This window comes from Myotis nattereri (genome assembly GCF_964212035.1).
Source record: "Myotis nattereri genome assembly, chromosome: 10".
Classification (NCBI taxonomy): Eukaryota; Metazoa; Chordata; class Mammalia; order Chiroptera; family Vespertilionidae; genus Myotis; species Myotis nattereri.
Window position 1 is genome coordinate 69,188,229 of NC_138085.1, and position 25,097 is coordinate 69,213,325.

A 25,097-nucleotide genomic window follows, 5' to 3' on the forward strand; every position below is an offset into this window, starting at 1 on the left:
GGATTGTATTCTGAACTACAGAGTTTAGCTAAAAATGTAAATGAATTCTTACAGTGTTTAAATAAACTAGTTGGCCTAACTTAGAGGTTTATATCAAGGAGAACAATCAGTGCTCTTCACAGCAAGGGTTTTTGGATTGCTGCAACACTGCTGCTCCAGATGGGTTTTGGGTCAGATTCAGTGTGACAGTTTTTGTGTTCTTCTTTTCCCAAGGGCATATACCTTTCTGAGTGAGGAGCCCTATTATCGATACATAAAAACAAGCAGCATCCCTTGAGATGTATCTAAAAATAAGATAGTAAGCTTTGTAAATAGCATAGCAATACATTTTAATTTTAAGTATGTGGTCACAGAAGGGCATCAATGAAAGGATTTCAGATGAACTGCTAAAATGTTATTTATATTTTATAAATCTTTATTGTTGAAAATATTACATATGTCCTCCTTTTTCCCCCATTGCCCTCCCCCACCCCCTTTTCCCATGTTATTTATTTTTAAAATTAAATGAGATTGTTGTAGTTGATAAGTCTTCTCAGAAACACTTTTTACTAGTATTGTAGTGAGAAGAAGTGGTTTTCAAATGCTGGTCTTTGATGAGGTTTTCATTTGTTCTGTGTTGAAATAAATATCAGAACATGTAGTGCATGTGGTTTTCATAGCTCATCGATTTTATGGTGTACATTTTCCCACATTTTAGCACTTCTGAAAATGAGGTGTTTTATAGTCAAAGGTATCTTAAAATCTTTGTTGTGAAATAGTTGTCACTGCCCACACACCTGTGAACTTAATTATTAATCCTGCTGTTATGACTAGACAACTGCAACCCACTGAAGTTTCAATGAACATGCCATTTATGGGAGAGATTACCTACTCTGGGTTGTCTTCTGAACCCTTCTAGTAGCTACATCTTCCAGAGATAACTTTTGGTAAGATCAAAAAAGGTATGGCATCGAGACTTAGACAGTGTGTATTGGTTGCTTAGATAACAGTCCCAGAGGCAATAGAGGAACACTTTTAAAAGAAATAATTGCATCATTAATTCTTTAAATGGCACAGAGGGTGATAATATGGAAAAACAAGGATTACTGATGACTCTGACTTAAAAAAATTAAACACAAAAGTGCTATATGAAAAATCATGTCTAAATAAGCTTAAAAGAGCTTTTTGAATAATCTATACTAATAAAAGGGTAATATGCTAACCAGACCAGAAATCTTCTGGACTTCCTTCCAGACAAAGCCGCAGCAGCTGCCTGAGCCTCGGCTGCAAGGGCCGGGCTGAGGCTAAGGCAAGCCGTGGATGGAGGTGGCTGCTGCTGTGAGGGCCGGGCCAAGGCTCAGGCAAGCCGTGGATGGTGGCGATGGCTGCTGCTGCGAGGGCCTGGCCAAGGCTCAGGCAGCCGCGGCAGCCGGCAGTGGCAGCAGCAGCAGCATGATGGGGGCGTCGCCTTCCCTTGATTGGCCCGGTCGCCTCCTGCAGAGGGAGGCCTGAGGCAGCAATAGTGAGGGGGTGATCGGGGCGGTGCCTTCCCATGATTGGCCACTCGCCTCCCGCAGTGGGAGGCCAGACTGCAGCTTAGGCTCGCTCCCTCTGGGGAGCGGACCTAAGCCATCAGTAGGACATCCCCTGAGGGCTCCCGGACTGTGAGGGGGCAGGCTGGGCTGAGGGGACCCCCCAACCCCCAATGCACAAATTTTCGTGTACCGGGCCTCTAGTATTTATATAAAAGGCTAATATGATAAGTGCCCAACTGTCCCACTGGTTGCTATGATGTGCACTGACCACCAGGGGCCAGGCGCTCAACACAGGAGCTGCCGTGATGTGTGCTGGTATCACGGACCTGGCACCCACAAAGCAATACTCAGCTTCCCCCAAGTGGGACATAGGCTCTGACACCACCCGATAGCCCACCAAATTGCAGCCGACGCTGCCATGGCGCAAAATGTGGCCCACAGCCCAGCCCAGCCCGGAAATGGTCGCTGTGGACTGTGGGCGCCAGGTAATGATGTCATGTAGCAATGCCCAGCTTCCTCTCCCTAGCAACGACTAGCTTCCTTGTAGTTTTTTTAGTCCAGGAACATGACTTGCTTTATAGCCAGGTGCAAGCATTTCACATTTTAACCAAATGTCTGTGAAGCGTTTTCCCGTGCCTCATCTCATTTGATTCTCACAGAAGTCCTGGAGTAGGTAGATAGGAGACTCAGTGGAATCCTATTTTCTTTTCACTAGCCAGAAAACGAAGATTTAGAAAGTTTAGAAACTTCACCCGACTGAAAAGAAGTAAGAAATGGTGGACCTTGAAAATGACTTTAGGTTTTCTCACTGCGCAAAATATAGTCAGTCACTGCTGCAGTTAAATATTTCACCCTTTGTTCTCCTCGCGTGATTTACCATAATAATCTGCTTCATGTTGATATTTACTGCTGTGTTGTTGACAATTACCTGAAACTTGGGGTGATTCTCTGGGTTGGAAAAAGTTTAGCTACATCAGAAAGCAGGTCTAATTAAGCAAGTTTATCCTATATATAAAAGGCGAAGTTGAATTGCACAAGTGCAATACCTATAAAGCTCTCGCTGGCACCAATCGCAGGTGTGTGTTTCGATCTGTCATTGTCGATCGTGAATTTGGTTGACACTTCTATTATATATAGAAAGGGCGAATAGTGATATTAAAATATTTCTTCTAATTAATTTCCTTTCAATGTGCACGAATCGTGCACTGGGCCACTAGTTGTAAAATAAAAAGTTGTAAGCAATGAAAAAATGTAAGTCCTAGTTTAATTGGGAGGTTTTGTTTTTTTGTAGTACATATAATAATGTGCACCTTAATATTAATGGTATCTTGGAGTCAATGAAATGTGGTGAATTTACTCAGTTTAAGGGATTGAGATTATCTTAAAATTGTGCTCTTACTATTTGGTGTTATATTTGTTTTGTAAGTTACTGGTGATTGTAGATAAATGGTTGGTGTGTTTTAAATGTCCATTCTTAGTAAAATAAAAAATTGGTGTTCCAAATTTCTCTTGAAATTTTTTTGGCCTGTGAAATTCAGAGATCCATGAGCCAATGTTATATGACATCTAGCATATTAATCTTAGTGTTTGTATATTTCTCACAACAGGTTCGAGTTTATTTTTTAGTTTTTTGGTTTAAACAGATTTCACAGAATGGTTAATAACAAAATACTAGGTGCTGACAGCCTATTTTGTTTGGATTTATATTTTTTACTTCCGCTTTGTCTTTTTTTACTTTGCTTTAACCAGTCCTGTGGAATTAAGTTTACTGTGCTAATAGGTAGATAACCACTTAAAAAACGAATGGTAAAAAGTTTTTTTTGGTCATTCTTTACCTTATATGCGTGGAATAATTTGAGCAACACTGGAAGGCTCCTCCCCTAACCATGTATGTCTCTCTTGCTGCCCCTGATTGGCCCCACCACCACCCCAATCGGGTGGGCTGGCTGGACCCCACCCATGCACGAATTTGTGTACCAGGCCTCTAGTATACATAATAAATTGGAGTTTGGCTTTAATTTTAAGATCCCTCTGTAGAAATTGGTCCTTTTCCAGAAGAAATGATAAGAAAGCTTAAAGGTTTAGTACTTAAAGTCACTGAAGTTGGTGAGAGTAGAGTGTCTGAATTGGAAGATATTTTTTTTGCTCTTAAAGATTTTCAACTTCTGTTTCACAAACTTCCTGTAATATGGAAATATTTAGAGCAATACTTATTTTAAGTTAATATGAAATTTATTAGGCAGCCAAAACTTTACTATTTTTTCCTTGAGTTAATGGGATTATTTCATATAAGTTTTTTTGTGTGATTGTTCTTAAATTTAAGTTTTAAAAATAAACTACATTGTTTGATTGCTGAGTCAGACTTTTTTTGTATTCTGGCAATTTACAGAGTAAATTGGTTGTCATAAACTTGACTTGTTTATGAATATATACAGAAGGATTTCCAAATCACTACACAATTAATCTCAATGGATATTTTGAAAATAAGAATTAACAGAAACAAAGGGATACTATTTCTTATCCATCAAATTGACAAAATTAAAAATTCTGAGAATAATACTGATAAGGATATAGAGAAATGGGAATTTTTAACTATTGCTGATGTTGGAGAAATATAATTTAAGCCAAAGCCTCCTGCCATCTCAGAAAACCTCTCTTCAAAGGTAGAAGAGAAAGAAAACAATTTAATGTTTGAAGAAACATTAATCTAGAATGTGATGCATATCACGGGCAATCTGCTAAGAGATTGCAAAGACCTACAGAGAATTCATCCCTTATGTAGTTACATACACACTCTCATGAGAAACTATAATAGCTCTCAAGTAAGAAGACTGATGGCAACATTTGTCACACATAGTTTAAACTAAATTCACTTGGTTGTTGGGGTGATTATATATATTGTCTTTAGCTAATTGGCTTTATCCAAAGGAAAAAATAAACATTTTTTATGTTTTGGTGTTCTAAAAAATATTTACTCAATTATTTTCTTTCATATACCAACAGTTTTCTGTTTCTTCTTTTATTTTGTTTAAATAACCCCTCAAATTGTAGAGCGTATTGTTCTGGAATGAAGACTGTTGTAAATAAATAAGCAGATGGATAAAAGCAAGTTTGGTTTAATCAGTATGTGAGCTTACCAGATTGCTTGCTAGAGACGTTGTATGTAGCTGGTTCAGTTGCAAATATTAACATCCAAACTGATGATCCCACTGCCCATTAAGCTATTTTAGGCCCTATAGGTTTAATGAAGGTTTTGTGTCTTCTGTGATTGTCTGTAGTACATTGCTTTGCTGACTCCAGTTTCCCTTTCTCTTTATATAGGACCGCAGCTGAATGCACAGCTGGAAGGTTGGCTTTCACAAGTACAGTCTACAAAAAGACCTGCTAGAGCCATAATTGCACCGTAAGTTTTAAGGGTCTTTACCCAGAATATTTTATATGTTAATTGTTAATAAAGAATGAGTATCTGCAGGTTGAGCTATAAACTAAAACCCAAAAGACATATTGAGCGGACAAAATTATATTCAGTAAATTTCATGATTCCCGTGGTTTTCACTTTAACTCGAGGGTAAAGGAAATTGGCTACTTTATTTTCTCAGATGCAGTAATTTCAAAATTTATGTTTGGTAATAAAACTGCTTTTTAAAACAGATGGGCTGTTTACATTAGGTAAACTTGGAGATTTTGGTATTAATTGGTATAAATGAATAAGTTCTATTTTAAACATTAAAAAGATCTACTTTAATCAAGATAATTTTTAACTTATAATGAAAAATATGCTTTAACCATAATACAGTGCAATATGGAATAGCAACCAAAGTTTTGTTGGAGGGGTAGATTTTTTTTTATAATGGAAATCTGTGACTCTTTTGTCTTTGAATGTTAGAGGGCTTTTTAAAAGAACTGACAGCAAATATGCAGTTAATGATGTGTCTGTGTATGATATGAATTCAGTTAATTTTGATTTGGTTTCCAGTGCTAATATTGAAAACACATTGTTTTTTAAGCACATGTTAACATTTTTCTGAGAAGAGTAAAAGTTGGAGTTTGTGGAGTTTCTTCTCACAGCAGCATCTTTTATGACTTCTATTGAGTTAAGGTTGGTACCCTGATAAATAATAAATAGTGAAAATAGTAATAGCAACCATTCATTAAACAGTAGGAGAATTAAATGATTAAATATACATAAAGAGCCTACATTAATGTTTGGCATGTAATAAGTATTCCAGAAATGTTAGGTATTTTATGTGCCAAACACTTTGTCAAGTACTCCATTTGTATGTTCTAACTTGATCTCATTTGATAGATACAGGAAAGCTTTGTGACATACAAGTTATTTAATCTCTTGTGCCTTTGTCTCATTAGTATAATTGGAATAATAATAGTAATTCCATATTCTTTTTTTGATGATTAAATGAGCCAATCTTTATAAAACTTTTAGCATAATGACTTGTAATTATTTATTTAGTCATTCAGCAAATATGTACCAGGCTAAATGCCAAGCACTCTTCTTTGTGATGCTTTTTGAATAAGTCAAAATCACTTCTCTCATAGTGCCTACATTTTAGTGCCCAGGGAAGAGGGACAGAAAACAAATGATTATATTCAGTGTCAGGTGCTAAGAAGAAAAAGCAGAAAAGAAGATTGAGAGTCACATGTGGGCAGGGAGTTGCTAGTTTTTATATGATAGTAAGAATAGGTCTCCCTGAGAGAGAAGTTACAAGATAGCCAGGAAAAGAGGGTTTCAGGATGGGGAACAGCAAGCACAAAGGGTCTAAAGCAGGATATGCTTAGTTTACTTGAGAAAAAGCAAGAAGGCCAGTGTAGCTGGAGAGGCCGAAAAGGTAGTGGATGCCAGGCAGCAGGGACTAGATCATGGAGAAGCTTTGTAGACTATCATAAAAACTTTGGTTTTTATTCCAAGTGAAATGGCTAGGAGGAGAACCAAGGGTGAATGCTGTTTCTGGGAGGCAAAAGGATGAAAAACGTGTCAGGGAAGATAAAGGATCAACTGTATCAGATTCTGCCAATTGGTCAAATAAGATAAGGATTCAGATTTGATCATTGGATTTTGCAGTGTGGACATTGCTGGTTACCTTGATAAGAACAATATTTGTGGCCCGGCCAGTGTGGCTCAGTATTGAGCGTTGACCTATGAACCGAGAGGTAACTGGTTCGATTCCCAACCAGGGCACATGCCTGGGTTGTGGGCTTGATCCCCCCAGTAAGAGAGCGTGCAGGAGGCAGCTGATAGATAGTTCTCTCTCATTGATGTTTTTATTTCTCTATCTCTTAAAAAAAAACAATTTTTGTGGAGTGATGGGGATAAAAGCATAATTGGTGTGGATTCAAGAAAGAATCTGATGGTGAAATGAAAATTGTGAATGTAGATTTTTTTTTTGAGGAATTTTGCTATAAACTAAGGAAATAGGGTAATGAGAATATAGTGTCAGGGGAGAGATAAGAAGGGAAGTTGGTATAAGTGAGATCCTTTATTGGGAGACAGACAGTGGATCTCTTTACAGTAACGTATAAGCTATGTTGTATTGTCTTCCCAGTTACTTTGCTGGTATTTGACTATTATGGTATGCTACCTTCCTAGTTAAAACTTGTTCTAAATGTGGGAGCTGAGCTGAATCAACGTATAATTAAGTTGAGGTTAGTTATTCATGAAAAATAGCTGGATTTATTTCCTTCTTGTAGCTAGTTTAAAATTGAAATCATTGGCAGTGACCTAGGAAATGAATTGTTTGCGTCTGTTACAAATATATTGATTTATAAAAGATTTCCAAGTTACCAATAGAAATTTGAAAATAGTTTTGACTTTGGGTGCATGTTTTTGCTGCATAGTGACTTTGTAATGTTAATGCATATATGGGCAGTATCCATTTTGTTAACATATGAAAACTAAGTAGTCATGTATCTTATTATATAGTTTCCAGTAGTAATTATTTTTCCTTTGCAGAGCAACTTTTCTTTTTTTTGGTAGAAAAGTAACAACAAATACTTTATTGTTATATAGGCAAAAATGTTTTTTGTTAAGAATATGTTATACGGTAATTTAGGACACTTACAAATTTAAGATTTCTGCTTTTATTTCAAATCAAGCCTATAAAAAACATACTTTAAATTTTATAAATTCTAGCTCTCTGGAACCAACTCTTCTTAGATTTAGCTTCATAGGCATAAATCATATAAGGGGAAACCTAAGAAGAAAACAAACTCAGAACCCAGATAGCACACTTTTGAAAGTGCTTAAATCAGATCGCTCATTTTTATATTGATGTAGATGAAATAGAATGATGTCATTTAAGAATAAGTATTGACCCCTAAACCACTGTTGATCAAGCTTAATGAATTCTAGCCTATATGACATATAGGCAGGCACATTTGAGGGATTCAAAATAATTTAATTTGATTTAAAAAAATCCTTTGTTTGAACTAAAAACTACCTTACTTATCCTGAGGCACAGGAGACAGTGTGTGTCCCGGGGATATATACTGAAATGAAGTCATGAACTAGGAATTCCAAAAACCTTTCTGCGATGACTGCCAAAATTGTTGCTTGTCTTGAGGTATGCAGGAATATCTCAGCAATCCTTAGAATGGAGCAATACAGGTATGCATCACTTAAGAAACCTCTTATTGAATATAAAAATATAATCAGATAATTGGTAAGGGGCTTATTTTTTACTATATACCAGGTACTATGAATATTGAAGCCCTCCTCATATATGAAAAACGGAAGTTTTCCATGTTAGTAGTTAACCTAGTAGGAGTAGTTTCATTTTTCGTTGTTTATCCTTCTCTGTTTGACTTTTTTACTATATATCTGTATTACTTCTAATATAAAAATTAGTTTTAAAAAGTTAAAAGGTTAAAAAAACATTTATATAGAACACTAGGTTGTGTACAGTGAAGCATGCCTGTAGAGCTCTTATCAGTGTGTATCATGAGACAATGAATTTTCATAAATTAATTAGTTGATTTAAGTTATTAGAAGTATGCAATTTGTTTATTTCGCAGCCTTGTTTATATTAAGCAATAGGTTATTCATGCCAATATCTGAAATACTATAAAAAAAATCTAGATATACAACATTATAGTTTATTCTTGTTTGACTTGAATAACTTTAATAACATTTTTCAGCTCATAGCTTACTTAATTTTTGTGAGATTCCATTTTGTAAAAATAAAATATTCTGAATAATGACTATCTAACCTGGACATTTTGGGGAGATATAATGATCTATTAATATGTCTCACTGAGCCGAAACCGGTTTGGCTCAGTGGATAGAGCGTCAGCCTGCGGACTGAAAGGTCCCAGGTTCGATTCCGGTCAAGGGCATGTACCTGGGTTCCGGGCACATCCCCAGTGGGAGATGTGCAGGAGGCAGCTGATGGATGTTTCTCTCTCATCGATGTTTCTAACTCTCTATCTCTCTCCCTTCCTCTCTGTAAAAAATCAATAAAAATATATTAAAAAAAAATGTCTTACTGAAGCAGGAATCTTGAGGGCCATTGAGCAATGCCTGTGAAAGAAAATAATGAAAGGCTAGGCACAGCAAAATAAAATTGAGAGGGGCAATTTTGGAGGCTGCAAACAGTTTAGGGCCACTTTTCATTCAAGTTGGTCCCATATGTTCACAGGTGTTGTTAAATTTAGTTTCTATCTTGCCAGAGCATACTTTAGCTTAAGTAGATCTTAGAAACTTTTCTTATCACTAGAACCTTTTTATTTCACCTGGTCCAGTGTTCTCATTTCATCTAGTCCAATCTTTTTAATTTGCTTTTTTGCTGCTATTAAGTAGAACTAGTAGTATGAGAAACTGATTTTGTTGAATCCAAATAAGCATTCTTTACTATTCCCTATATCCTCTTTGATAAAAAACCTCTTATAGAATGTGAGGTAACCTCTTGGCATTACAGTTTATACTATTCACCTATAATCTTGGCAGCCTGAGACTGAACAGGGAAAGCCAATGTCAAGTAGTATTGGGTAATTTTCCTGACATAGGAATTTAAATTACACCATGCTGCAAGGTTGCTGCGTGGGAAACTGTCACTTAACCAATGAATGATCGTGGACAGTGGCTTGTATCCTCATTTGACTGCAGCTCTTTGGGGGCACAGAGATTCTGGAGAGTTAGGAGCTGGACTTGCTAGTGTAAAGGGTCTATTGTGTAGGATGAAGGGAGAAGCAAAAGTACTCTCTGTTAAAAGAAGGCCCCGTTTTTAGAGGCATGGTTTAGTGCCCGTGGTCGGCAAATTGCGGCTCTTTGGCCCCTTGAGTGTGGCTCTTCCTAAGCCTTAGGAGTACCCTAATTAATAACAATGTACCTACCCATATAGTTTAAGTTTAAAAATTTGGCTCTCAAAAGAAATTTCAATCGTTGTACTGTTGATATTTGTCTCTGTTGACTAATGAGTTTGCTGACCACTGGTTTAGTCTAATGATAAATTGTAGGTATTAAAGTATAATTTTGTATTTGCTTTCATGGAAAGTTATACTGGGAGCTAGGGTGACCTGGAAAAGCTAGCATGGATGACTTTGTATTTAGGATTTTAATAGCTTTTAAAAGACTGGACATGCTTTTATGATGCATACTCAAAATTATAAAGCTCAGATTTTTATTGGTCTTCTGGCTATTAAGCACAAAAAAAACACACACTTAGATATTCCCTTAGTGAAGCCTCCTCTAATAGGAGTGATCCCTTAATGAAACCTTGTTTCCACATAAATGTAGAATCATAGATTCTATTAGCGAGAGAAGTGGGCAGGAACAGAGGATCAGTGGTGAGATTTGATAATTATTACTGTGACTTTTCATTATCATATATCTGGGCCAGGGTAAAGGAAAGTATTAGAAATTCTCTTTGACAATGAATGTATTAGAGTTTCTCATGATGAGCGCTTAGAAGGGTGATATATTTAATGATTTGTTTTTGGTAGTTGATTTCAGAGAGGAAGGGAGAGGGAAAGAGAGGTAGAAACATCAATGATGAGAGAATCATTGATCAGCTGTCTCCTGCATGCCCCACACTGGGGAGTGAGCTCACAACCCAGGACACTCCAACCAACTGAGCCACACTGGCCAGGGCAGATGAGGATCACTTAAAAAAATAGAGCTTCATTGTGGTATGATTACTATCTGCATATATGTAAAGTGTACTATTTGATAACTCTGAGATATGTGTACACCTATGAAACTGTCACCACTATTAAGATAATGAACATATTCACCATCCTCAAAAGTTTCCTTGTGTGTTTTTGTATTCTTTCACATCCACTAATATATTTTCTGTCACGATACAGGGTGGGGCAAAAGTAGATTTACAGTTGTGAGTATGTGAAACGTGGAGTTCATTCTTATATTATTTATTTATTTTTTAAATATATTTTTTGATTAATTTTAGAGAGAAAGGAAGAGGTAGTGAGAGAGAGAGAAACATCAATGATGAGACAGAATCATTGATTGTCTGCCTCCTTTATGCTCCCCACTGGGGATCGAGCCCGTAACCTGGGCATGTGCCCTTGACTGGAATCGAACCCTGGGACCCTTGAGTCTACAGGTCGACGCTCTATCCACTGAGCCAAACTGGCTAGAGCTATTTATTAATTATTGTCTTTTTAAAAAAATATATTTTATTGATTTTTTTACAGAGAGAAAGGGAGAGGGATAGAGAGTTAGAAACATTGATGAGAGAGGAACATCAATTCAGCTGCCTCCTGTACACTCCCTACTGGGGATGTGCCCGCAACCAAGGTACATGCCCTTGACTGGAATCGAACCTGGGACCCTTCAGTCCACAGGCCGATGCTCTATCCACTGAGCCAAACCAATGAGGGCTATTAATTATTGTCTTATTTTCCATACAAACAACTAGAAACCTACTTTTGCCCCATCTTATAGATTAATTTTTATTTTCTAGAGTTATTTAAATGGAATCATATAGTATGAACTTTTCTGTCTGACTTTTTTCACTTAGCATATTTGTTTATTGATTTTTACCATTTTTAAGCATAATTATTTTAAGTGTATCAGTAGTTCCTTCCTTTCTATTGCTGAAGAGTATTTTATTGTATGGATACACCTCAATTTATCCATTCACCTTTTTTTTTTTTTTTATATATATATTTTATTGATTTTTCACAGAGAGGAAGGGAGAGAGATAGAAAGTTAGAAACATCGATGAGAGAGAAACATCGATCAGCTGCCTCCCGCACATCTCCCACTGGGGATGTGCCCGCAACCCAGGTACATGCCCTTGACCGGAATCGAACCTGGGACCTTTCAGTCTGCAGGCCGACGCTCTATCCACTGAGCCAAACCGGTTTCGGCCCATTCACCTTTTGAGGGTCATTTGTTGTTTCCAGTTTTTGGCTATTTGAAATAAGCAATAAAACTAGGAAATATAAATGTTTGTGTGGACACTTTTTTTTTTTTTTAAGAATGGAATGGTTTAAGTCAGTGCAGGAATATGTTTAACTTTTTAAGAAATTGCCAACTGATTTCCACTGTAGTTGTACTGTTCTACATTTCCACAAGTACAGACTGAGTTTCAGTTCTACATCCTTGCCATACTTGGTGTGGTCACTTTGTTTAATTGTAGCCATTCTAGTGGGTGTTTAGTGGTAGCTCATTTTAGTTTTAATTTGCCTTTCCTTAATGACTAAATGATGTTGAGCATTCTTTTATGTGCTTATTTGCCATCCCAGTATATTCTTTGATGAAGTATCTGTTCACGTACTTTCTTATTATAAGTTTTTTAATTGTGGAAAAATACACATAACAAAATTTGCCATCTTAACCATTTTCAACCAGTTAGTGAACAGTTCAGTACAATGGTAAGTACATTGACATTGTTGTGCAGCCAATCTTTAGAACTCTTCAACTTACAAAAGCAGTTATCTATTTTTTAAAGTATTGCGTTGTTTTGACTTTTTTTAACGTATTCAGATATAAATTCATTCTCAGATATATGCTTTATAAATATTTTCTTCAAGACAAGTGTTTTGTCTTCTCAGGTTACTAGGCATCTTGAAATTGGTCATGGTGGGGAATGATTTAGTCCACATTAATTAGCAAAGTGCTATAAATCAGGGCTTTTATTGTTGATTTTCTATCTTTTAAAAAAAATTTATATCACTTTATTTTATTTTATTTGAGGGAGGAAGAAAGAGACCCTAGATTAGTTGTTTCATTTATTTATACATTCATTGGTTGATGTTTGTATGTACCCTGACTGTGGATCGAACCTGCAACCTTGGGGTATCAGAACAATGATCTAACCAACTGAGCTACCAAGCCAGGGCTTGATTTTCTATCTTAAGAAAGTAATTGGGAAAGGTTAATAATGCAAATTAAACTTAAAATTATGTTGTGTCTGTAGCCTTTACATTATAAATAGCATAAAAAAGTGAGGAAGGAAATATTCTTTCTAGTATTTGCAAACTATTATCTAACCTGTAAAGAAGTTATTCAAGTCATTATTGAATGAGTGATGTGTTCATTGTTTCACTCTTGTCAGTTGCAGCCTTCCCTTGGCTATGAATAAGAGTCAAGCTAAAAATCAGTGGAAACATTCTTTATAGTCAGTTGGCTACATGGAATTTGCAATAAAGAGTATTACAAATATTTCAATTGTTTGTTGGGTTCTATTTAGGAAGTAGCGAGATTTGTGTGGTACATATCTTTTTAATTAAGTAAAATTTATAATAAGTTTATTTACATATGTATATACAGTGGGGCCTTGACTTCCGAGTTTAATTCGTTCCCGTTCCGAGACCGAGCTCGTTAAGGAGCTCGTTAACTCAAATTACTCTGTCAACTCAATGCAAAAAATCAGCCGAGAGACAGCTGGTATCTCAAAAAACTCGTTAGTCGGGACCCTCATAAGTCAAGGCCCCACTGTATCCCCCTCCTCTACCTGCAGAACCAGTTGTTAAAATTTTACTAATATACCACTGGCCACACATTAATGAGAAAACACTAAGGGAAATGTTTCTAGACATGTATCTTGAATGAATCAAGAAAAAAATGAGTTCCAGAAACATTCAATAGGTGATAAGAGACCTAATCTGATGCTGAGACCAGAGGATAAGAGGGTTGTGTAATGGAGAGAGAAAATGAAAGGCATAATACACAGAAGGCCAAGTCAATTCTCTTTATTTAAAAAAAAAAAAAATATATATATGTATATATATATATATATTTTTACTGATTTCAGGCAGGAAGGGAGAGGGAGAGAGAGAGAACCATCAATGATGAGAGAAAATCATTGATATTGATAGGCTGCCTCCTGCATGCCCCCTACTGAGGATCTAGCAACTTGGGCATGTGCCCTTAACTAGAATCGAACCCAGGACCCTTCCTGACTCTATATCCACTGAGCCAAACCTGCTAGGGCCCAAGTCAATTCTCAACACTGAAGATACAGAGGGAAGTGAGTTGTTAGTTGTAGGTTATTTGTTTTGGTCTGATTTGACTTGTTCTTGGTTTTATTGTTATGTAATACTCTGTTAATGATATTGAAGAGGAATGTTAAAATCTCATACAGCATTAGTGTTACATTAGCCACTTCAAGTAAGCCTTGGTTATCTCCAAATCGAACTTTTCTTCTGACCCCCAAAATTACTTGATACTTTTAAAAATTTAAAGTTGGAACAGAGAACAATTATGTGTTTCCTATTATGGTCTAGAAGTTGCATTATTAGTTACATTGCTTTTTAAACTATACATTTGTTATGTTTATCATAATTATTATATTTCTTTCAAAAGTTTTTTTTCCCAAAGTATCTTGATTTTTGAATCTGATGATTAAGTTTAAAAAATATTTTGTTTTGTAGCCATGCAGGATATACATACTGTGGGTCTTGTGCTGCTCATGCTTACAAACAAGTGGACCCATCTATTACGTAAGTAATATAGAGACGATTTTGTTATGGGATAATGTCGGGAAGTATAATTGCTTTGTCACTGAAGTAATTTGTTTTGCATACTTATTGTTACTTTATACTCTATTTCATCAGGAATTTGACTTTTTATGAGTTTGATTATATCTTTTATAGGTTATAGAAAGCTTTAATACTATTTCCACTGTCGGAACCTTTAGTTTTTACCTTCCCTTTGGTTGGTAAAATGTTCAGTTCTGGAACTGTTAGAAGGTTAATGTGATATTGTAATTTATAAGAAATATATATTTGGTCTTACCCTTAGTCCACAGTTCCTGATGCACACACAGGGCCCAAACCCTTGGAATTACCTAAGTGTTGACTATGATAGAAGTATCTCTTGTTCTAGAGATATAATGAGGTGACTTTTGGATCCCAACTAAGGATAGGGGCTGGTTGCCAGGAGAAGCAATTATGATTAGAGGGTGGGAACTTTCCAGTCCCACTCCTGACCTCTGGGGAGTGAGGAGGGCCTGGAGGTTGGATCAGTCGCCAGTGCCCAGTGATTCAATCAGTCACAGCTATGTAGTGAAGCCTCCATAAATCCCCGAAGGACAGGGCTCAGAGAGCTTCCAGGTTGGTGCGATCCAGGTGGGAGTGGCACTCTCCTCCCTTTCCCCATACATCACCCTGTGCATCTCTTCTAACTGGCTGTTTGTGATTACGTCTGCTTATAACAAACCAGTGATTTTTGTAACTAAAATGTTTCTCTGAGTTCTGTGAGCTGCTCTAGCAAATTGATCGAAGCTAAGGAGGGGGTCATGGGACCTCTGGTTTATAGCCAGTTGGCGAGAAGTACAGGTCAGAAGCCTGGCATTTGAAGTGAGGTTTGGGGAGCAGCCTGGTAGGACTGAATGCATAACCTGTGGAATCTGATGCTATCTCCAGGGAGAGTGTTCAAGAATTGCTTGTTGGAGGTGTGGAGAACCCCCTCTCCCCCATGTACTTTGGAATTGGATCCAGGAACACTAACTGTTTTAAAAAATTTTATTTGGGAAAACCTGGAGATGAACGTTTTAAAGAAAATACAAAGCCCTTTATTCTACTTTAATCATTTATAACTTAAAATTCTTTATTGTAGTTCATAAAATAAGAATAATTTCTCATTGACAGAATAAGGTTCTCTGAATTATTTTAGAATTGGACATCATATTTCATATGATGTTTGAAGGATATAAGCATTTAATTTAAAGACAGCTCTGAAATTAGCTTTATAAAAACCTTTCTGGCAAATTGTGACTGAGTAGTATATTGCTCTCTAAAATGAGAAACATGTGAACTTTCAAAAATTTCTGCTGAAAATCGCTACCAAATTACTAAATTTTCTGACCAGTATTTTATTTAAATAGTTAATTTACTATATGTGAACCAGTATCAGGGTCCAATCTGTATTGCTAGTTGTTTCATATTATGTGAATAGATAAATTCAATCATCTTAATTGTTTCATGTTGATTGTTAGTAGTAATACTAGTAATAGCAATACATCTCTACTAGTAGAGATGAAGCATAATCATTCAAAAGAAGTAACTCACAGCAGCCATGAGTTTAAGAAGCAAGTCTCACCCGTAGCCTACTCTTTTTTCCTTTGAGCAATTTTTTCAGTTTTTTAAAACAAAATTGCCCTTTTTTGTTTCTGTATAGTGTGCTCTGCACATTGTACTGTACCTTTGTTGACAATTATTTTTACTAAGTTTTAAATAATTAATAAAATGATGTTGCCAAACTGATGAGGTTTTGGTTAGCCCTGCTTCATTTGGATATGTTGAGGGGCTTCTTTAATAAGTATTTCTTGATACATGTTTAATATGCAATTTTAACTAAATTATTTCATGAATAAGAGCAAATAGAAGTTAGATTGTAAAGATTTTCAGAAGTTTCCTTTATTTGACCCTGGATCTGTGAACCAGCTACCATCAAGGTTAGTTTATGTAAGAACTTTTTCCAAATGTTTTTCTATTTGGCACAATCTTAATTGATGATGATATGTGCTGGAAGGGTACCCCTGAATTAAATTTGGCCTTAGAATACATTAGAGAGACATGGAGCCAGTATTGGTAGAAGTGGAAAGCTTGTGTTAAATAGTTTGATGGAAAATGAGAATGGAAGGAAAAAGATAAAGAATAAAAAAGGATGAGAACGAAGGACTAAGAAGATGATGGAGATCACTAAAAAGTGAGGCAAATGGTGCATGGTGATGTAACCAGCTTATTTTTCTATAATTAACACATAATTGAATCTGAATAAATAAATGTGAAGGTCTGAGTGTTAAAAATAATAATGGATAGCCATATTTGTATTCTCTTAAAAAATCCCCTCTTTGAGATTTGCAGTGTCTTCAGAGTCCTTTGAGAAAACAGGAAAAACATCATTTGGAAACTATGTGAAGTACAGAGGAATAATAAAGAACAGTTCAAGAGCGAAGGTTAAATTCTATACCATTAGCTTCCATTCTTTTCACCCTAGTCCATTTTCTACATGTCAATCAGATCATCTTTGTACTCTCCTGCCCTTTGAAGGGATCTCTTACCTTTTTATGATTTTTTGTAACATCTTGCATAGAATATGTGTTTATTGAATTATGTAGATCTTTCAAATGTTGACATTTATCATTCAGTGTCAAAAAAATCACATTTGTTCATGTCACCACCAGTTTCATCCGAAAAATCTTTAACTATTGGGAAACTGTCAATTTCACAGGGATGGAAGTTTTGCAGAAGTCTAATTTTCACTTAAAAGCTTCAGTTTTATCATTGGCAACAAACATGTCAGATTTTTTCTTTGAAGTTGCAAGCTCATTTTGATCATCATTTTAGAAAATTTCTGCCAACTATCTACATTGGAATAACCATAATTTGTCTACAGTCATTTTGATAGCTCACAACTCAGTCACACTAATGCTTTTCCCTGAGACATACTCTGTATGCAGCAGTAGTGCTTTAAGCATTTAGCATCACAAATTGAATGCATTTTGTCATACAGAATATTTTTATAAAATTGTATTCGAATTTCAAGACTTAATGAAATTAAGTGAAACTGGCCTTAAGAAAAACCCCCCACAAAACTTGGTGTGGGTGAAGAACACATGACTCCTAGTACATTTTGATTCCATTACCTCGATAGTAATTCTGTTTGCCAGCGGCTTACCCAGCCTCACTTTTGTACCGTATGTGCAGATGTCATCACAGTGAAGGCACACAGCTTCCTTGTCTTATTATGAAAATAGTTTTGATTTTGTGGGTCACGATGAATTCACAGTTCACACTTTGAGAACTGCTGTGATGCAGGGAGATTGGATTTAGGTTGTGGTTAAGGTCTGCTGATTAGGTTTCGGGGAAGGTAAGGTGTCTCTGAGGAAATGATTTTTAAGCCAAGCAAAAGAAATGTGTGAAGGCTTTGAAGTAGGCAAGGTTGTTTGTGTCATCAAGGAACTTCAAGAAGACCAGTATACATAAAGTATTGTGATGAAAGGGAAGAGTAATACAAAAAGGGCCAGTTTATTTGAGACTTTAGAACCCGTTTTAAAGATTTTTGTATTTTACTAGTATCCTCTGGCCATGAAAAGACTTTTTTTTTTTTTTTTTTTTTTTTTAAGCAGGAGAGTGATAGGACCCAATTTATGTTTCAAAAATAGCACTCTGGCTGACTGTTTTAAGAAATTTAAAAAATGATACATTTAGTTAGGTTCTTTCCATATTTATAGTTTCAAAGTCTTTTCCTTTTACTAAGACTTTAATTAAAAATAAACTCAGGACACACTTAGTAACTTGATTCAGATCTTTCAGAAAGTCTTGCATGGCAGAAAAAGAGCAAAAAGGAATCTTATTTGGGGCCACACACATTTTATTCTTTAGATAAAATATCGACACTTGCCATGAAACATCTTTCAAAAATTACTTTTGTTACATTATTTAGAATAAGTAGATGAATATTTTTGAGGGCAGACACTCAGGTAACTTATGTATTGGGTGCACAGATGACAATCTTAGAAAATAACTCCACAAAGTAAATTCTCTGGAGGTACTATATGTGAAAAACATTTATTTTTCAGAGAATGCTTACTGATTCCCTTTACACCCCATTTTTTCATATTAAAGGTTTCTTTTATGTGTCACAACTGTGATGACATGGTAATATTGAAAAGTTACTTCTTTAACGACAAAGCACCTTGCAGTTTATTAAATAGAGAGTAAGTGACATTGCATTTATTTATTTATTTATTTATTTATTTATTTATTTATTTTAAAATATATTTTACTGATTTTTTACAGAGAGGAAGGGAGAGAGATAGAGAGTTAGAAACATCGATGAGAGAGAAACATCAATCAGCTGCCTCCTGCACATCTCCTACTGGGGATGTGCCCGCAACCCAGGTACATGCCCTCGACCGGAATCGAACCTGAGACCTTTCAGTCCGCAGGCCGATGCTCTATCCACTGAGCCAAACCGGTTTCGGCGACATTGCTTTTCATGCATTACTCATTTCTCTCCAAAATATTTTTATGGCTTTAGTGTTCCTGAGTCTTGCAATCTAGCAAGAAAAAATGAAAAGAAAATGCATTATCTTTTATTTACCCTATTAATATTATTTTTGTTAGCATATGGCTAACAGAGACCCATTTTGCAATTACTACCAGTTTAATGTGCATTCTTTTTTTCTTCAGTGATACCTAGCCTCTTTTGGTTTGTTTTCGAATATATCACTTTAAGGGTTTTATGTTGATGGAACCTCAGCCTCTTTTTTCCTATTATCTCTCAACCAAATGTGGAACTTCACATTTGAGTGAGTTTCTGCCAAACTGGGAAGAATTTGTTGGGTACACAGTTGGTTAATTCAGACGAGGCAGTTCTTCCCCCAGCAGTCTTAATCTTTTCAGCGAGTGGGTGTCTGACAGAAAGGCGAACAAGGTGAGCAGTCAGTCTTAGAGGAGCAGCTAGGCTTTCCCAGCTGACCTGGGGCCTTTATTTCTGGTGTGCTCATCTTTTGGCCACTGTGAGAACCTTATTACATTTACTTATGAAATGTTTTTATACCTTGAGTTTAGATTGGTATTTTAAAAGTCTTGTCATATTTTAATTATCCTGGATTTCCAGGATTGTTTCCTCAAACATAAAAATGCCTTTTTTTCATACTTGATTCTTGTTCATATAAATACTTGTCATTAGGTAAGTAAGTCACTGAAATACTCAGTTATCATTGTCTATGTCGAACATTAGCTGTAAACAAAATCATGGTGATATTTATGTGCTGTTAAGATAGGAGAACATGCCGAAACCGGTTTGGCTCAGTGGATAGAGCGTCGGCTTGCGGACTGAAAGGTCCCAGGTTCAATTCCGGTCAAGGGCATGTACCTGGGTTGCGGGCACCTCCCCAGTAGGAGATGTGCAGGAGGCAGCTGATCGATGTTTCTCTCTCATCGATGTTTCTAACTCTCTATCTCTCTCCCTTCCTCTCTGTAAAAAATCAATACAATATATTTAAAAAAAAAAAAAGATAGGAGAACATAGTGGTATTTCTTTTCTTCAATTAGGAATCAGTAGATTTGATCTTTTTTTCTGAAATGGTTATTGAGTTGATCATAATGGTGATGACAAGAAGCATTATCAGTGGGGGCATTCTTTGGCCTGCAACTTTCTGACATGAAAGAATTAGCTTCTGTGTCATTCTTTGTCCATTAATTGAGCAGTGAGTAGTCCTTAATTTTCTAAGTATTTAGGCAATCATATATTCCCTTCTTTCTCAGAATTTTTTTTTTTTTGGTCTGTAAGTTTGTATGTGAGTGTGGTGTGTTTGTGTAAGTTTTGTTCATATGAGTCTAGGAGAAAAGAGAAAATGGATAGTTTTGGAATTTAGATTGTAGGGATGTTGGAAATAAAACGAAAGGAAGTTAATTTTACTCCTGATGTCAAGATAAAAGAATTGTAAAGACTTAAGTTATAGTTTAGCACAGTTCTTTTCTTTAGCCTACAGTGCAAATAACACATAATCAAGTTTCTTTGTTTTTGAGAATGACTTCTACTTAAATGGGAACAGAGAAAGCTTATTATACAGAATTCTTCTCAACAAGATGTCTTTTTTCTCTCTCCATGGAAGACATGTGAAAATAGCTTTATCAAAATGCTTCTTTGTAATGATATTTTTCATGAGTTTTTAGAATCTGTACTATTATGTATTTTTATTAAAATTGTGGTAGACCTTAGAAGGCAAATTTAGAATGCGTTAGAATTTTGAGATTTTAGTTAATAGCTGAAATGTTTAAAATTCAATTACTATAGTTATTGAAAGCTTTCTAGCCATTGTAAATACAGGGATAATTTTAAACATAACAGGTTGGTTTACTGTAGATAATTAGTAACTGGTATTTCCAGGTGTTGAAGGCCTTCCAACAACAAGAACAAGAACAACAACAAAAAATAAAGGCCTTCCAACAGAAAGACAGACAAAAAAATTAACCTAATTGACTGAGGAGCAGATTATTCGTAGGTATATCAGTTTGCTAGGGCTGCCATAACAACCTGCCACAAACTGGGCAGTTGAAACAACAGAAATTTATTTACCCACAGTTCTGGAGGCTGGAAGTTTGAGATCGAGGTACTGTCAGAATGGTTTCTCCTTGGCTTGCAGATGGGTGCCCTCTTGACGCCTCTCCATGTGGTCACCTCTCTGCGCATGTGTACCCCTGCTGTCTCTTCCTCTTCTTATAAGGACAGCAGTCATATTGGATTCAGGCCTCACCCTAATGGCCTTATTTTAACAAATCACCCCTTAAATACCTTATTTTCAAATACAGTTACATGTTGAGGTACTTGGGGGTGAGATTTCAACATACGAATTTTAGGGGAACACAATTTAGTGCATAAGAGTAGGCAATGAAAGAAAACAGTACTACATGTAATTTTAAAAATTTACTCATTTTTCCCCCTTTTATTTAATAAGGTTTGTATAGAAGTGCAATTGTTCTGTGTTTTTTGTTGTATATATCCTAGCCGGAGAATTTTCATCCTTGGGCCTTCTCATCATGTGCCCCTCTCTCGATGTGCACTTTCCAGTGTGGATATATATAGAACACCTCTGTATGACCTTCGTATTGACCAAAAGAGTAAGTATAAAGAAATCATAAAGCTTATAAACAGCTAACGGTTTTTAAATAGGAATTATAAAATGTGAATATCATAGTAATATCTCAAAAAATAAAACTTGTTGTAATTAATCTACAAAAAATAAAAACAAAGAAAGAAAAATCTTCTATGTGCTTGAAAGACAATCACAGTTTTTCTGCCAGCCGCAAAAATCTGTCAGATCCGCTAATCTCCAGACTGTAGGAAAATACTCTGTACTCATTATACTGTGAGACAAGAAAGTGGTACCCATCACAACTTGGTGAAAGATTCTGGGCAGGTTAGTCAGTACCTCTATGTATATCACTTTCCTCACTGTAAATAGATAATGGTGATAATGCCTTTTTTTCCTCCCAAATTATTTTTATGGGAAAAAATGAGCCTGTAGTTGTGAAACTCGGAAAGAAAGGTGCTATGTAAATCTTAAGTGCATTTTATTTTTAAGATGTTGATTAGTTTGATTTATTTTTTCCATAGGCTTTCAGAAATCACATTTTTAATTTACTTGGGCATTATTTTAAATATTGGATGTGTAAAGTAAAACTTACTGACTTTGAATAGTAGTTTTGGAGGATGGGAGCATAATTTAAAAAATACAGAATAGTACAGAAAAAGTGTTACAAATACTCATCATCCAATATTTACTCAGAATTTCCCCCTCATCTGAACTCAATTTATATTTCCACAGTAACTACCTTTATGGACTTGGTATATATCTTTACAGTTCATTAAATTATATTTTAAGTATGTTGAGTGCTTATTTCAAGAAATTTTACAAAATATACTAATGTAGAGTGAAAGAAACCATTTACAAAGGAAAATGATCGCCTCTTTTTTTCCATAGTTCTCTAGTCCTAAATTTCCATAATTTTGGCTTTTAAGAATCATGGAGTATCAGCAATTTGTTAGAATATATCTTATTAGTAAAGCTGGAATATTGCTAGCCTTACTCCCTAGGTTTTTAGGGGACATACTTTATTTTTAAAACTTGGTTGTGGCGTTCAGAAAATTTTGGTATTGGATAGCCTGCCAAAGAAGGAATGGAATGTTTTTAATCAGATATATTTTTGTAGAAAAAAATCTTAGCACCATTTGTAGTTCTCTTTTTGATATTGGTAAACCCATTTTTCTGATGTAGTTATAAAATGTTGGTTCAGGTGCTAGCTGATAGTGCAGCGGTTCTCAACCTGTGGGTCGCGACCCCTTTGGGGGTCGAACGACCCTTTCACAGGGGTCGCCTAAGACGATTGGAAAACACATATATAATTACATAGTTTTGTGATTAATCACTATGCTTTAATTATGTTTAGTTTGTAACAATGAAATTGGGGGCGTCACCACAACTTGAGGGACTGTATTAAAGGGTTGTGGCATTAGGAAGGTTGAGAACCACTGCGATAGTGCATCTGCCTGTGGACTGAAAGGTCCCTGTTTCGATTCTGGACAAGAGCACATGCCCAGATTGTGGGCTCAATCCCCAATAGGGAGCGTGCAAGAGGCAGCCGATCAGTGATTCTCTCTCATCATTGATGTTTCTCTCTCTCTTCTTCTCCCACTCCCTCCCTCTCTGAAATCAATAATAATTATAAAAAAATGTTGGTTCAGTTCTATGATAAGACAAAAACACTCATTTTTTTTACCTATTAATTTAGTTTCATCATTTTCTTGCTGTACAATATTCAGTTTTAAGTATAATTCATCACAAGGGTCTGAATTACTAGATCACTTTAATATTATTTATGGCATGGTACTGTGGTAAATTTATGTTCTGGTCTATCCCATAAGCTTTATTTTTAATTTTGAGGAAAATAGCATTCTTAGTGGGAATTTTCTATTCTTAACTATGGCCAGAACCTGAGGTGTGAAATAATAATCCTATACATTTATAAGTAGACCAGTGATTTTTTCCATATTTCAGTAGGAGTTCTAATCAGCTATGCTTTTATTAGCCTGTACTGATTAAAGTTAAGGAAAGGCTTACACCTGGAGGTGATTTTTGTTAAAATGAAAGCAACTGATGAAAAATTTAAATTATTACTTATATAACTGTATCCTAGAAATGCTGAGTTATTACATATATTATTGTTTTGTCTGATATGTAAAAAGCAAGCCTCTTCTTTTTTAAAAATAAAAATGGAGGAAAAAAAGAAGGAGAATATATGTGGTGCTTTTACCTCTTGCCAAAGCATGTAGTTTTGTATTACTGGGTGGAGTCTCACGGGTTAAGGATATACATTAATATATTTGTTTTACTATATTTTGAAATCTCTTTAGTTTACGGAGAACTATGGAAGACAGGAATGTTTGAACGCATGTCTCTGCAGACAGATGAAGATGAACACAGTATTGAAATGCATTTGCCTTATACAGCTAAAGCCATGGAAAGGTATATTGATTAATATAAGAAATCCCAGAGAAATCATAGATATTAATTTCTTTGGAATTATTTTAACTACGGTAAGATAATCATTAGGGTAAGGAGATTAAAAAATGTTGGGTGGGGCTTAAAACAATACAAATGTAGTCTCTCATAGTTCTAAAAAATATTTTTTATTTGAAATGAAATAAAAATTTGAGGTTGGATTTTCTTAATGTGGATTGAAGTTGGTTTTTGAATAGTTTGCCTATGAAATCTGAACATGTGAATTGAATTGTTTGTTTTATTAGGGGGAAATATAAAAAAAAAACACCCGTGTGTGTGTGTGTGTGTGTGTGTGTTTATTGGTTTGCCTATTGCTTTACTCATTAGACATTTATATATCTTAAAATAACAATTGTATTCTTTTATGGTATGATGCCATAAGTAATAACAACCTTTTAGATTTGGGATCAATATTGGAGGTCATTTATTTTAGCTTTACACAAAGTACATGAATCTCTTTCATAATATGCTTGTTAGATTATTATTTGGTGTCTGCTAAAGGTCTTCCAGTGATAAGGATACTCAGTAAACTATAAGTATGTTGAGGATAGGGACAATATCTATTTTATTCTCCAATTATACCTCAGTACCTAGCACAATGCCAGTCACAGAACGGTCATTAATTTGTTTTGGTACAATGAAATAATTATTTTAAGAGCTTTCTTTTAGGTCAGCATTCAAATAAGAAAGTCTTCCTTTTGTAGGTCACATTTCTCTCATTTTCAACCATTTTCTTTATATGGACTTAATATTCCATGTATAGTTTGACTAGTTTTAAATATGGTGAGATTATTCCTTCTTGGCTTGCCATTACTGTATTCTCTTAGTAAAGTATGTGGTGCAGTTTAGGTTCTCAGAAAATATGTGTTAGTTAATTGCATTATTGAAGCTTGAGATTGTATTAACATTTTTTGTGCTATTGTGGCAAATGTACTGTGGTCAGCCATAACCCAAGGTTTTTTCATATTGTTAAACTGGATTATTTTATCCTCTTGTACTGTTGTGGTTGATTTCTTTTTAACCCTACACATGTATGTGTGTGTGTGTGTGTGTGTGTGTGTGTGTGTATATATATATATATATATATATA

The 25,097-nt window shown here is 35.5% G+C and overlaps 1 protein-coding gene across 2 annotated transcripts in view; it reads left to right on the forward strand.

Moving 5' to 3' along the window:
* MEMO1 (mediator of cell motility 1) overlaps nt 1–25,097 on the forward strand; it is an 83,798-nt gene that overhangs the window by 28,123 nt on the left and 30,578 nt on the right. Inside the window, exons 2-5 of one of the 2 annotated variants that reach the window (XM_081100828.1) lie at nt 4,836–4,917; nt 14,364–14,432; nt 21,454–21,566; nt 23,860–23,971. In XM_081100828.1, coding sequence (XP_080956954.1) covers nt 4,836–4,917; nt 14,364–14,432; nt 21,454–21,566; nt 23,860–23,971 — 376 coding nt within the window. Of the gene's footprint in view, nt 1–4,835; nt 4,918–8,080; nt 8,134–14,363; nt 14,433–21,453; nt 21,567–23,859; nt 23,972–25,097 lie in introns of those variants that run through there. The other variant, XM_081100829.1, reaches the window with a different exon arrangement.